Genomic DNA, 12,989 nt, shown 5'->3' with positions numbered 1-12,989 from the left:
TTATAAGGGCCTGATGAGTATACTACGAAAACCTCCCGCTTAAGCATTTTGGTTCGCCGTTGAGGACCAAAATGGAGTTATTGGCCAGTTAGCTCATCAGACCCGGGTCGTGACATTTGGTATCAGAGAACTCATCACGGCGTAGAGCCACCACTGAGTTAATCCTCACATGCACTATGCTAGGGTTCGATATGGGTTAGCTTATAAGGGCCTGATGAGTATACTACGAAAACCTCCCGCTTAAGCATTTTGGTCCGCTGTTGAGGACCATAATAGAGTTATTGGCCAGTTAGCTCATCAGACCCGGGTCATGCATATGGGTTAGCTTATAAGGGCCTGATGAGTATACTACAAAAACCTCCCGCTTAAGCATTTTGGTCCACCGTTGAGGACCAAAATAGAGTTATTGGCCAGTTAGCTCATCAGACCCGGGTCATGACAATATGCCCTCGAGAGGCTCGACTAAGCATATTATGTCCTTAGGTTACTGGTAACATTTCTATGTCATAGATAAGATACCGAATTGCGATATAAGTGAGTCTTGAGGGACTCGACCAACTCAACCTACGTTGGGAATCGATTTTTCCTTATAACAATCGAAGGCCACATTGGTCAATCTAATTGTCTCACATTTACCGACTTAATATTATTGAGAAAGGATATTTTAATATATTCTTTGACGTGTCACACATATACATATTTAATATATATCTATATCGCATGCAAATATATATACATATCTAGTGAGTGTATAAGCAGTTACATTACATGAGTAATCACACAAGATAATCATGGACCACGATCTAATGTGATCAAGCCTGAGCCAATGGGCCTAATCACTCACATCATGATCTATATGTGCATCGGCACATCTCCATGCTCTGTGATCATCCATCTCGTCCTCGTCGATTTTGTCAATGTTTCGGTGCATCTCCAAACGTTGCGATCATCTGTCTTAACCTCGTGGGTCTCGCTATCGCCTTCATGCTTTCGCTATGCCTTTTTATATAATTACAACATAATCACAAGCACATAGACTTGACAATAAACGAGAAAAAATAGAGGTGTAGACCCCAATAATAATAATAATAATCATAATACTATTATGATCAAGAGCGGCACTAAGAGGGGGGGTGAATTAGTGCAGCGGAAAACTTTTCGAATTTAAAAGACTTTAAAAGCTTTCGTAAAAGTGCAAGAAAGAATTAAGGAGATTTGCAGTAATGTAAATTGCTCAAATGAAAAGCAAACCAGGATTTAGAGTGGTTCGGTCAATGTGACCTAATCCACTTTCGGATTTCTCTTCCGACGAGGTCTCCGACATCCACTAAAGGCCTTCCTTCAATATGTGAAGACCAACCACCTCTTTTACAATGCTTTTTCCTTTTTATGGATTTAGGAGAGAACCCTTATAAGTCTCACACCTCTCTTGAATGGTCCCAAAACTTAGAAAGGGAGGAGGAGAACTCTAGCACTTGTTTACAATACTTTTACACCCCAATAACTCAAGATTATCTCAATGTTTTCGTGTCCTTTCATGCAAAAAGGGTGGAGTTTTTATAGGCCCCAACATCTTTAAAAATGGAGCCAAAAAATGTCTAATCTCGTACTTTCGGGGTCCTAGCGGTACCACCGTTATTACTGTATGGTACCACCACCTTACACCTGACACTAGGTGGTACTACCACTCAGTTTGGGTGGTACCATCGCCTGACAGAGCTCGGAGACTGAGCTCTGGCAGTACCACCGCCTAACAGGGGCGGTACCACCATTGGCAGCAATAATTGTCGACAGTACCACCGCCTAGATTTCCTAGGGCATTGCTTTTCAAGCGGTGCTAGCGTCGACCAAGAATTCAGGGGTTGAATTGGGTGCTTAATTCGGCCTAATTCAGCCATGTTAAGGGCCCAATTGTCCTCTAATTAAGTTAGTGAGATTACCTCACAATCCTAACTTAATTTACACTCTAACTATGATAATTAAGACATGTTTACTGCACTTCTTGTTCCGGTTCGTCAATTGCTCTTCCGGCGTACTTCCGGCGAACATCCGACGAACTCTTAGTAATGCTCCAGCGGACTCCCGACAAGCTCCTGAACTTTACGACGATCTTTTTGGCAAGTTCCGATGAGCTTCTTTGGTAAGCTCCTAGACTTCTCGGTGTTTCCGACAAAACTTCTGACGAACGTCCGGACTTCATATGAACTCTCGAACTCCTAACGTGATCTCGATCTCGACTCAAGTTTTCAGTCTGATATCGATGATAGCAAGTCGAATTCAGGATATGTGTACACCTTGAATGGAGGAGCAGTGTGCTGGAAGAGTTCTAAGTAAGATACTACTGCTGACTCGACCATAGAGACGGAGTACATTGTTGCATCAGATGCAGCAAATGAGGGAGTCTGGTTGAAGAAGTTCATCACAGATTTGGGAGTTGTGCCGGATAGCGAAAAGCCGACTTCCTTATATTACGACAACTATGGGGCGATTACTCAAATAAGGGAACCCGAGTCTCATCAGAAGTGTTCTGAGGAGGTTCCAGCTTATCAAAGAGATCGTAACCTGAGAAGATGTAGTAGTGGAAAGTGTTCCATCCGAAGATAACATTGCAGATCCACTGACAAAGTCATTGTCTCAGATTGTCTTTGAGCGTCACAGGGGTCTGATGGGGATCAGACACATAGGTGATTGGCTTTAGGTCAAGTGGGAGATTGCCAGTCATAGGTGCCCAACAAGCCAATCACGTGAGTGATGGCATGTGTGACTTGATACAGAATCTTTTTTCTTATTATATTTTGGTATATATCACTTTATAATTATAACTATATATATATATATATATATATATATATATATATATATATATATATATATATATATATATATATATATATATATATATATATATATTGTGATGTCGTTGGATTTGTGCAATGGGAATCGGATCGTGATGAAATCACGATAATGAGTTCGATTCACCTTTAAACACAAATCCTAAATAATCCTAGTTATAGGTTACTCAGAGAGGGACATCGTGATAACCGGACAGACTGGTATGCTGTATACCCGTCCAAATGATGGATGTAGCTGGTCTCATAGCTGCTCGTGTATGGACACTAGGGATACAATACAAGTGCTCATTAGAGAATAAGTTCACTGATTGATCCGCTTACAGAATGCTGGATGGTTGATGATGCTTTATTGTCAGACAAAGATTCCGTAGTCGTAGTGGTGTATCTGGTCCTTAGACTTGAGACACCAAGGATGTCCTGTACGAGTGCTCCACTCTTTGATACCATACTTATAGGTTTGGCTGTCCCAGATCTAGTACAACTGGTCATTGGGAGTGGTAGTCGACCTTACGAGGACTATTGAGTGTCGATAGAGGATCATCTACTCTCGGCGTCATGAGAGGAATATTCCATGTGTTCTTGCTCGGACAAATCCCTGGCCAGGGTCATTCGGGTTGAGAGAAAAAGAGTTCTCTAGGAGAATCCGATTAGAGCGAGACTCGAGTAGAAACGGTATAGGTCTGACAACACCATGCTCGATATACGGTCTCTGGGATATTAGATGGATGAGGGACTATAGGTACACGGTAACTAAGGACAGACAGGTCTAATGGATTGGATTCTCCTGTATCGTCTGGGGACTACGGCGTAGTGGCCTAGTACGTCCGTAGTCGATGAGTCAAGTGAATTATTACAGAGATAATAATTCACTGAGTTAGAAGGAGTTCTGATAAGTATAACTCATGGCCAGCTCGATATTGGGCCTAGAGGGTCACACATATACGGTAGGCATTGCGATGAATAGAGGTTCGAATATGAGATATTCGACGGAGCCCTTGTCTTATTTGATATCTAATAAGCCTCTGAATTATTGGATCCCATAGACGAGATCCAATAAGAGCCCATGAGAGATTATTGGATAGAGATCTACTAATCTAAAAAGGCTTAGGTTATTGGATGTAGATCCAATACCCACTAGGCGAGGATCCATTAGGGTTTGACAGGGGACCTATATAAATAGGAGGGATTCAGAGCCTCATAGGCTAGAGCCTTTGCTTGCCTCTCCTATTCTCCTCTCTTGCCGTGTGGATCACCGCTAGAGAGGAGGACGCTTGACCTCCTTCACCCTCTCCTAAAGATCTGCAAAGAAATAGGAATATACGATCTCCCTAGGTAACACAATCTACTCTATACGCAGTTTTAAGTTTCGCGAATTTTACGCACCAATCTTCGCACGACAACGAACATCTTTTTGGGAATCGGAGATTTTTTTTTCTTGTTCTTTCGCTGCGCATGTGATGTCGCCCCCAATATTTCCCAACACAATGTCTGCTCTTCTAGGCTCGATGCCCAAACTCATGGCACGAAGCCTTCTGTCGATACGTCGACCGATCCTCAACTCGACGTCCAATCTTCTAACATATTTCACTCTGGCCCAACATTGATTCTTCCTAGTTTAACTATCTCTTCATGATCAAAGCTAGTCTTGTGTTACTAAAAAATACAGATTATATCATAAACTCTATCAATTTGTTTCATCATCAAAATATGAGATTCAACAATATCGACTAGTGTTAGGCAGTGGTACTACTAGATTGGGCAATGGTGCCGCCCAATGTCAGAGTACCAGCTATGGTACTGCCCAGCATAGGTAGTGGTACCGTTAGTACCTTGAAATCTTATGGATTTGAATTTTGGCTCAAAATTTTAAAGTCATTTGGGGTCTATAAATATCCTAATCTTTCTTGCTTAATGTAGCAAGAAAGTAAAATAAAACTTTATGATTCTAAAGCTGTAAACCCTTGTAAAGTGTAGAGTCCCTTATCCTAAAATTTAGAGACTATTCTAAAAGAGAGTACGAGGGAAACTTTGTAAAAAGGGGGTGTAAAGGTTCTCCTGAGCTCGTTAAAAGGAGAAAAGAGTTATAAGAGGGTAGTTGGTCTTTGTCCATTGAACGAAAACCATTAATGGATACCGGTGGCCTCAACGGAGGAGGAATAGATAGTGAACGCAGGTCACGATGACCAAACTATTAAATATCCGGTGTGCTCTTTTCTTTTGCTATTTACCTTTATTGCTTATTAATTTTATTGCTTATTATGTTCTATAAATATTTTCAAGTTAAGTATCTTTTCGATACGGGGTTTATTCAACGATATTTTTCTAAATCGTCATTTTTAACAAAGCACTAATTCAAACCCCCACCCCCCCCCCCCCCTCGATTTCGGTCCTAACAATCATTTCTATTTTATTATTGGTTGAAATATTAATATATCTAATGTTCACAAAAGATTTTATAATTATGGAGGACTGATATTATTTTTGTGAAATTGTATTGTTATCCTTGGTCCTGAACTACAAGAATATTAAAAATAATATCATCCTATTTCATCATATATTCCTTTGAGACTATCTAAATCTTCTAATTATGTATGCTATTATAAATATTATTTTTCTTAATATTATTTAAGACTAATCCTTAATGTAATTTTATAAATTTATTAATATAGATAATTTTGATGGCTATAAAACTAATATAATAAAATATATTTTAAATATCATATCAATGATAAAATATTTATTATAATTCATATCCCATAAGTCCATCAACCTATATCACTTTAGTGATTACAAATTAAATAAAAATTAGGAAAAAATTTATAAATATTACTTAATATTTTTAAAATATAATTCATTCAAAATAGTTTAATAATTATTATAATAATTATTGAACTTTTTTTAGTATAAAAAAACTCATATGGTAATTGTAATCATAATAAAACATAAATAATACCTTTATATGAATAATAAATATTATTTTATTTTTTAATATACATATGAATAATCATATAAATATTCAAAAGTAATAATTTGAATTTAAGTACCATAAATAAATAAAAATACCAATATTATATATATAAATAATGAAAATTCAATATTTTTAATTTTTAATTCTATACGGAACCTTAAATTAGGGCAACTACTTAATTAGAAAATCCAAAAATTAGGTGGGTCAAATATTAACCCAATTAATTAAGTTGCATAAAATTAAAATTGACCAAGGTCAAATAAAGTTGATTAATTCAAAAACTTAAATTTTGATCAAATTATGCTATTACATGAAATATTTTTACCAAAATCAAAGTCAAACAATGATATATTAAGATTGAAATTGTGTACTTTCAATGCAATGCAGAATACCTTTCTTCTCATCTACAAACACATCGTCATTGAATTCAAAGGAAGCAGCAATGTTAATTTATAAAGAGAACTAAACTAGTCTTCTCCTCTCTTCCTATTTTTTACAGAATAACTATAAGTGATGGACTATGAACTAAGAGAGATTGAGAATAGATCTTCAGTTTATTTATAGGCAATAGGCGAGAGTAAAGGGCTTAGGATAAGTAATTAGAAGAGTCATTCCCATCAAGATTATCTTCTAAAAAATTCTACTATAATTAAACATTCTTTCAATTGGCCTATAAACATATCAAAATCTAATTAGATCTCTAATATATCTTATCTAATTAGATATGATCACATAATCTAACAAAAAGAAAATCAAATATCAAATATCTTAATTAAAAAATAAAAAATTCAAATATATATCAATTAAAAAAACTTATGGAAAAGACATATATAGAAACCATGTTTGAAGTAAGAATTTATAGAAAACATATCAACGTGGGAATATCATATAAACTATTACAAATATGTATTAATACATATGAACCAAATATATTAATTTTCAAGGCTTCATAGGTAGCTGGTTTTTCTCTTAAGTTGGCACATTTTTCTCATGTTAGAATAAATTGTTTTCAAATCTCAGTTGATTTGTTCATTCAATATTTATGAGTTAAGCTGAAATCTCATCATTAATTACATCATATACTTTGTCATATCTCATGTTAACAGCCTCCAGAAATTGATAGACAAATCATTATACATTTACTTTAGCAAGCTCTTGTAATATATTATAAATCATGTTATCCATGAAAACTGTTTTCTAGGATTTTTCAAGAACAAATCTTTGCAGGTTCCTCAGCTTACATTATCCTCACTAAGTCTGTATTAGTAAGGCTTCAATTATCATGTCAATATGAATATAAGCAGCTCCAAATTTAAAATTATCTATAACTGAAATCAAATATTTTTACAAGTATAGAATGAAAAATCATATACTTTAAAGTTTATTTTGGTAATTAAAAGGACAAAACATCAAAATTTTTGAAACCCTGACTAAAATAACTAATCTTCAAATGACTTCTTTAAAACCATATGTTTTCTTTAAAGTAGAAATAATTTTATTATGGAAATGATTTTCTACCACTAATTACTTTGTACAAGTCAAACTGTGGCACAATTTCATATAGCCATAGCTGTAACTTATATACTCTTCATAACTTGGCATCAGCTCTGTGATAGTTCAACTTAACCTGGATTTCTCCATATGATATTTAGGTTACATATATGCTTCTTAGATTACAGCACAATCAATGACCCAAAACTATAAGTTACATATATTTATTTTCAATGCCATAAGCAAGGGAGGGAGGGTTTGTCTTGTTCACCATCGAAACTATCTTATGAACAAATGACAATGCCTGTTTTCTAGCCATGGCTAAGAAGAAGACCAGCATACCATTCTAATCAAAACAAGTCTACCATTCCCAAGAGTAAGGATACTTTCCTTTTCCTGGTAGGTTCTGTGCATCTTGTGTTCTATAAGTTAGTGCCATTCACTGAAGAAATAGATAAGCAGCAACTCGAAGAACATAAGAACAGAATCTAGTCTCTCTTTCTTGTTGTTCCCCCTTCTATCTACAAGCATAAAATCTGAGTGTTTACAGTGGTTACATGATCTTCTCCTGATCTTGTTTCGCATAGAAACTTAATCATCACAGACACCACAACAACTGCAAACTTCTCCTGATGATACTCAAATATTATAGCTGGTAGATTACTACACAATTACTGACATCTAAGCAGGTTGTTCTAATGCTATCATCAAATAATAAGTTTCTAACGCATCAAAGGGAAAAGGTCAAAGAGGAAAGTGATGAACAATGGCAGTCAAGGCGAATCTAATAGCTCCAAGTGCTACGTTACATGTAGGAAAAAGTTAGGGTTTTTGTTGCCCCCACTATGTGGGTTATACCTTTTTATCCTTTACCTGATGATGAAGAGTTGTCCATGAAATCCAAGAAGACAAACCTGTACAAAAGCCGAAACACATGACTGTCAAACTGATGCGTCTCTACAAGCATGTACGAAACACATGCAAGCCATGCCTGCACAAATGCATTTCTTCCCTACCAAAGATTCAACTGACATGATAACCATGAAGGCAAGGAAAGCTCCACCCAGAAGAACACAAACTCTAGCTAGAATACTGCTGAGAAAGACAGTCATTGCACTTCTGAACATAATCATCAGAACAAATAAAACCACTCAGTCCATTGTCAATACAGTCAAGGAGAGATAGAGAGAGAGAGAGAGAGATTCGCAAAGGTTATCGATACACCTGTTACAATGGAAGAAAGCCCAAAAAAGGCAAACCCTAAAAACCACTCATAAAAGTGAAATAAAGCCCCACTCCAGAAGATTATTGTACTAAATCTTTTCTGCAAGTACACCAAAGAAAAGAGAAAAGAGAAAACAGTAGTAGAAGAAGAAGAAGAAGAAGAAGAAGAAGAAGAAGAAGAAGAAAAGGACTTGGTTGTTAATTGGCTTCTGCACCAACTGAGATCACATTTACTGATGAAGAAGAAGAAGAAGAAGCTATGATGAAAGACCAACCACGCAGTAACCAGTACATTAGAAGAAGATGGTATGCCATGCCTGCCATGTAGACACATGCACAACCAGCTCACTCCTCCAGCACCTCTACAGAAGTCTTCTTCCTCTTCCTTCCCAATTCACAAGGCTAAACATCATCCGAGTACGATCGGAGATGGATAATGCATGTTACCGATTAAGCCGAATGGATCCGAGGTTCCTCTCGGAGCAAACGGTCTTCTTGATGCCACAATGACTGAAAAAACACAAGGGGCTTGAGACGTTTGCGTCCGACAGGAACTCTCCGATCCGCATTCCCTCCGGTGATCCGCCCTTGTTGCCCCCATCACGACGAACATGAAATATAGTTATAGCCCACTACTACTACTGGTAATTGAGAGAAGCAGCAAGTATGAACGATGAGCAAAGTTGAGAGACGGTACTAATTATCCATTCGGACTAGATCAGAGGCGTGACCGACGACCCACCCGCAGTTTGTGCCGTCTGGCCAACCGGCGCCGCCGCTGATGGCAGCATTCCAGTACACTGCTGCAGCTGGACCGTAATCATCCAAAGAATTCTCCGGTGGAATCTGCCAATCTATGCAGCTGTTGATGTTGTCGTTCACCATGTGATTGGTCTGCCCTTCTAATTTCACTTCCTTCATCATCCCATTAATGCTCTCGCTCATCCCGCCAGAGGTTTGCAGTTCATCAAGCGGCAACAAGACTTGATGGTCCTCCACTTGCTTGGGCCGTTTAATGCCCGATACTAGAAGCGATGCAGATGACAGAGATGAACCAAAGATTGGATAGTCGTTCAAGAGTGAAATCGCGGCTGAGCTCATCGGCGCTAATGGCTGAAGCTCCCCGAGATGGTACTCGTTTTCGAGCAGCGGGTCGGACGACAGCCCGAGACCAAGTGCGCCGAGATGAGGCTGCAGATCGAAGGCAGAAGCGCAAGACGGGAAGTGGATGCTGTTCGCGATAATTGGCAACGTGAGGCTCATGTCCGAAGATGAAGCCGCCGCTTGCAGGGCGTAAATCGCGGCGGCGTCGAGTTGGGAAGAGGAAGATCTCTGCGCCGACAAACAAGCGATCGGATCCGGCGGAAAAAGGGGGCGGGGGTGCGGATTACCCGGCGGCACCATGGGAGCGGCTGCCGGCTTCTTGGCGCGCTTGTTTTTGCGGCACCCGCCGCCGACGGGGACGTTCCGGAGCGTGCCGCCGCGGGTCCAGTATCGCTTGCACGCCTTGCAGAAGTGCCTCGGCTGAGACAGGCTATAATTGTTGTAGTAACAGAACTTGGTGTTGGAGGAGTCACATCGGGGGCATCTCAGGGCCGCCTGTGGATGATCTTGCGCTGACGGCTTGTCCATAACCCTAGCAACACCGGGAGTAGTAGAATTGACATGGACCATATCGTTGTTGTTGGTGTTAGTGATGGTACTGCTACCATTGTTGTTGTTGGTGATGGTGGTTGTAGTGGTGATACTATTGCAGCTCTTAGCAGCGGTCATAGGTCTTTCACCCACCATCTGCAGAGAAAATTGAACAGAGGAGTTCAGAGAAGATCTGACAAGGGGGGAGAGAGAGAAAGAAAGCTAGGGTTGGAGGGGTATGAATGATGAAAACCAGAGAAGGTTCCCTGACAAAAGCTAGCCAACAAAAACAAGCATGCAGTACCATTGACTGATGGCGATAGGGAGAGAGAGATAGAAAGAGAAAGAGAGGCTAACGAGGAGGAACAGATGCCACATGTGGACTAGCGGAAGAAGGGAAAAATCGGTGCCAACCTACCTGTGGCCGTTCCTTGCCTGAGCTGATGCCCAACTTCTCTCCATTGCAGAGCATCTTCCTTCCTCACTGCCAACCGCAACTCCGGATACCGATGATATCTCGATAGAAGTTCAAGGCAACAGAAGCAAGAGAGAGAGAGAGAGAAGAAGAAGCGAGAAGGGTGTGCTTATGATCAAAGCAACACTAACTCAAAGAGTTGGGTGAGCAAAATTTACCCAAGAAACAGAGCATTTAAGTAGTAGTGGTGGTAGTAGGAAGAGGAAGGGAGCAGGAATCCCGATGCAGGAGTAAGCGAGAGAAACGAGGCAACCGAGGGGCAGGAGAAGAATCCTTGCGACTGCCACTCGCCTCTCTTTTCTTTACTTTGCCTTTAGTTTTTTGTTTGTGCCCGCTGTGCCTCTCCCAACTGTTCAAAGCAGCCTCCCTCCTCTACCTCAAAAGAAAGGAACTCCCACAGGAAAGCGACAACGCTCACCATGTGATCTCATGAGTAAAAGAGAAGAGAGAGAGAGCGAGAGAGAGAGAGAGAGAGAGAGAGAGAGAGAGAGAGACTGTGGGTTTTAGGTCTCGTTGCTGCTCTTCTCTGTTGCGAGTTCCCGTTAGGCCCAGGCGTGCCACTGCTTTAATAGGACAGCGGATGGGCTCACCCATGTGATCGAGCAGCTCACAACTCCCTCCTCGTCCTCCTCCTCTCTCTCTCCCCCCTCCATCTGTAAGAAAGAAGAAGGCATTCATCTATTCACGTTCCAGGGAGAGGAACAAACGACAAGGGGATTTTGTAGTGTCCCGAGGGATCTCCACTACACCCCACCATTATTCTCCCCTAAACCGACACTCTATCTTCTGTGTCATAGCCACACAAGACGATTGTTAAGCTACATCTCATTCCTGTAAACCCAAGCTCAAAAGGAGCAGCAACAACACTTGTTACTCGGTCTTTTGAAGGTCCTATTGGCGTCCACAAAAAGAGCAAGAACCACAAGCAATACCGAGCCCTGGAACATGGTGGTGTTTCATGCATGCTGCAGTGAAGATAGACAGTAGCACTGCTTGGTCCTTTGAACGTTTGGTAGCACTACCAATCATTCAAACCTGGTGTTGTTTTGTGCTGCAGCGGGGGTAAGCACTGGCAGTACTTGTTGTTCTTGTATTGTCTTCTGAAGGGTTTGTTGATTCAAAGATGGCGTTGAAGGTCTGTACATGTAACAGTGAGGAGACATGGAGGAGAAGGCAAGCTGGGTAAAGGCTTCAGGTCAAACACATGAATGGGGGAAGTGGGTGGCGGGGCCCTCCTGGGGGCCCCACCCACTACCACCACGGATTCCCATGCATTGCATGATGATCATAGAAGGACAATGTCCCATAACGAGCGTTAAGTGATCCCCGTTTGGCACGGTAAAGAATGTTTTGATGATCGAAAGAGAGCTTAACGTGTGACTGACAAGTGAGCGGCGTAAGAGAGAGAAAGAGAGTGAGAGAAGAATCCTCAGTGTACCACGACGACAAAGATCTTAGTTCCGATTAGGCTGTTCTATTCTAACCTATGACATTCTCATGAGTAAACTATTCATGAATATGATATTAGGTTCTCTCTCTCTCTCTGTCTCTGTCTATCCATCTATCTATACATATATAAAATAGACTGATAAAGGGATGTTTATAGTGCTAAAATTCGAGCATTACAAACTACAAAAATTGTGCTTTTAATGCAGGCAACAATTAAGGTTAATGACTGTCTTCTGACTAATTTTGCTAATGTTTTTTAGGATCAGTGTGTGAGGAATGATATTGATATCAATCCCATTCGGTATTAAAGTAATAATTATTGTTTTTCGATGATACTATACCATATTTTAAACCTTGAATATAAAAAAAATTCACCATTTTCCTTTTGATAATGTTCTAAAAAGTGCTTACGACAAGAATAATACAAGTATTTCATCTGATTATTTTTTATCGATTACGACGAGCGAGTATAATACATTACGAAAACTATCAGCTTCATTAATTTTATATCAGGCCACCTATCATCATCATCATTCAGATTCAAAATTTCATTTTGTTATTTTGTTTTTTTTTGTGTGACAATAATGATTGCAATAAAGAAATAATGGGTTATGGTGGTAGTCAATTTCATCTTCGTTGATATTTATGTGAGATTAAGTTCCTACAAATTTACAATTGAAGTTATAAATAGTGACTTTTTTCTCAAAGTAGTAATGGCTAATGGAGGCATCTATCTTGAAAGCCTCAACACGATCAAAGTGGTCGACCAAAACTCGAATCAATTGACACAGGTACTAATATTTTCGAAAGTGAATGACCAGAAGAACAACAATGCACATGAGAAATGCATGAGACTCATGAAATCTTGTCAGGTCCAAGTGCACTAAATGGTGTT

General features: G+C 39.6%; 1 protein-coding gene across 2 annotated transcripts; it reads right to left on the bottom strand.

Moving 5' to 3' along the window:
* Positions 1-8,437: 8,437 nt before the first annotated feature.
* On the bottom strand, positions 8,438-11,058 carry LOC103994688 (dof zinc finger protein DOF1.4). Of its 2 annotated transcripts, none has more exons than XM_065161997.1 (2): positions 10,585-11,058; positions 8,438-10,326 (listed from the first exon to the last, which is right to left on the bottom strand). In XM_065161997.1, exon 2 carries the CDS (start codon positions 10,324-10,326, stop codon positions 9,232-9,234), a length of 1,095 nt encoding a protein of 364 aa, XP_065018069.1. In that variant the 5' UTR covers positions 10,585-11,058; the 3' UTR covers positions 8,438-9,231. The 2 variants fall into 2 exon arrangements, with proteins under 2 accessions (XP_065018069.1, XP_009413370.2); XM_009415095.3 differs by having other exon boundaries at positions 10,589-11,058.
* Between the last annotated feature and the right edge of the window lie 1,931 nt (positions 11,059-12,989).

Source organism: Musa acuminata, chromosome BXJ3-8, assembly GCF_036884655.1.
Source record: "Musa acuminata AAA Group cultivar baxijiao chromosome BXJ3-8, Cavendish_Baxijiao_AAA, whole genome shotgun sequence".
NCBI classification, from domain to species: domain Eukaryota; kingdom Viridiplantae; phylum Streptophyta; class Magnoliopsida; order Zingiberales; family Musaceae; genus Musa; species Musa acuminata.
Note: the sequence above shows the minus strand (reverse complement) of the source record. Positions and strands in the feature narration are given on the sequence as shown.

What these genes read in the sequence shown, in the direction of transcription:
- LOC103994688 (XM_009415095.3), bottom strand. Translation starts at nt 10,642, where the DNA reads ATGCTCTGCAATGGAGAGAAGTTGGGCATCAGCTCAGGCAAGGAACGG. An exon ending in CAGGCAAGGAACGGCCACAG is followed by an intron (nt 10,327 to 10,588) that starts GTAGGTTGGCAC and finishes TTTTCTCTGCAG; the next exon opens with ATGGTGGGTGAAAGACCTAT.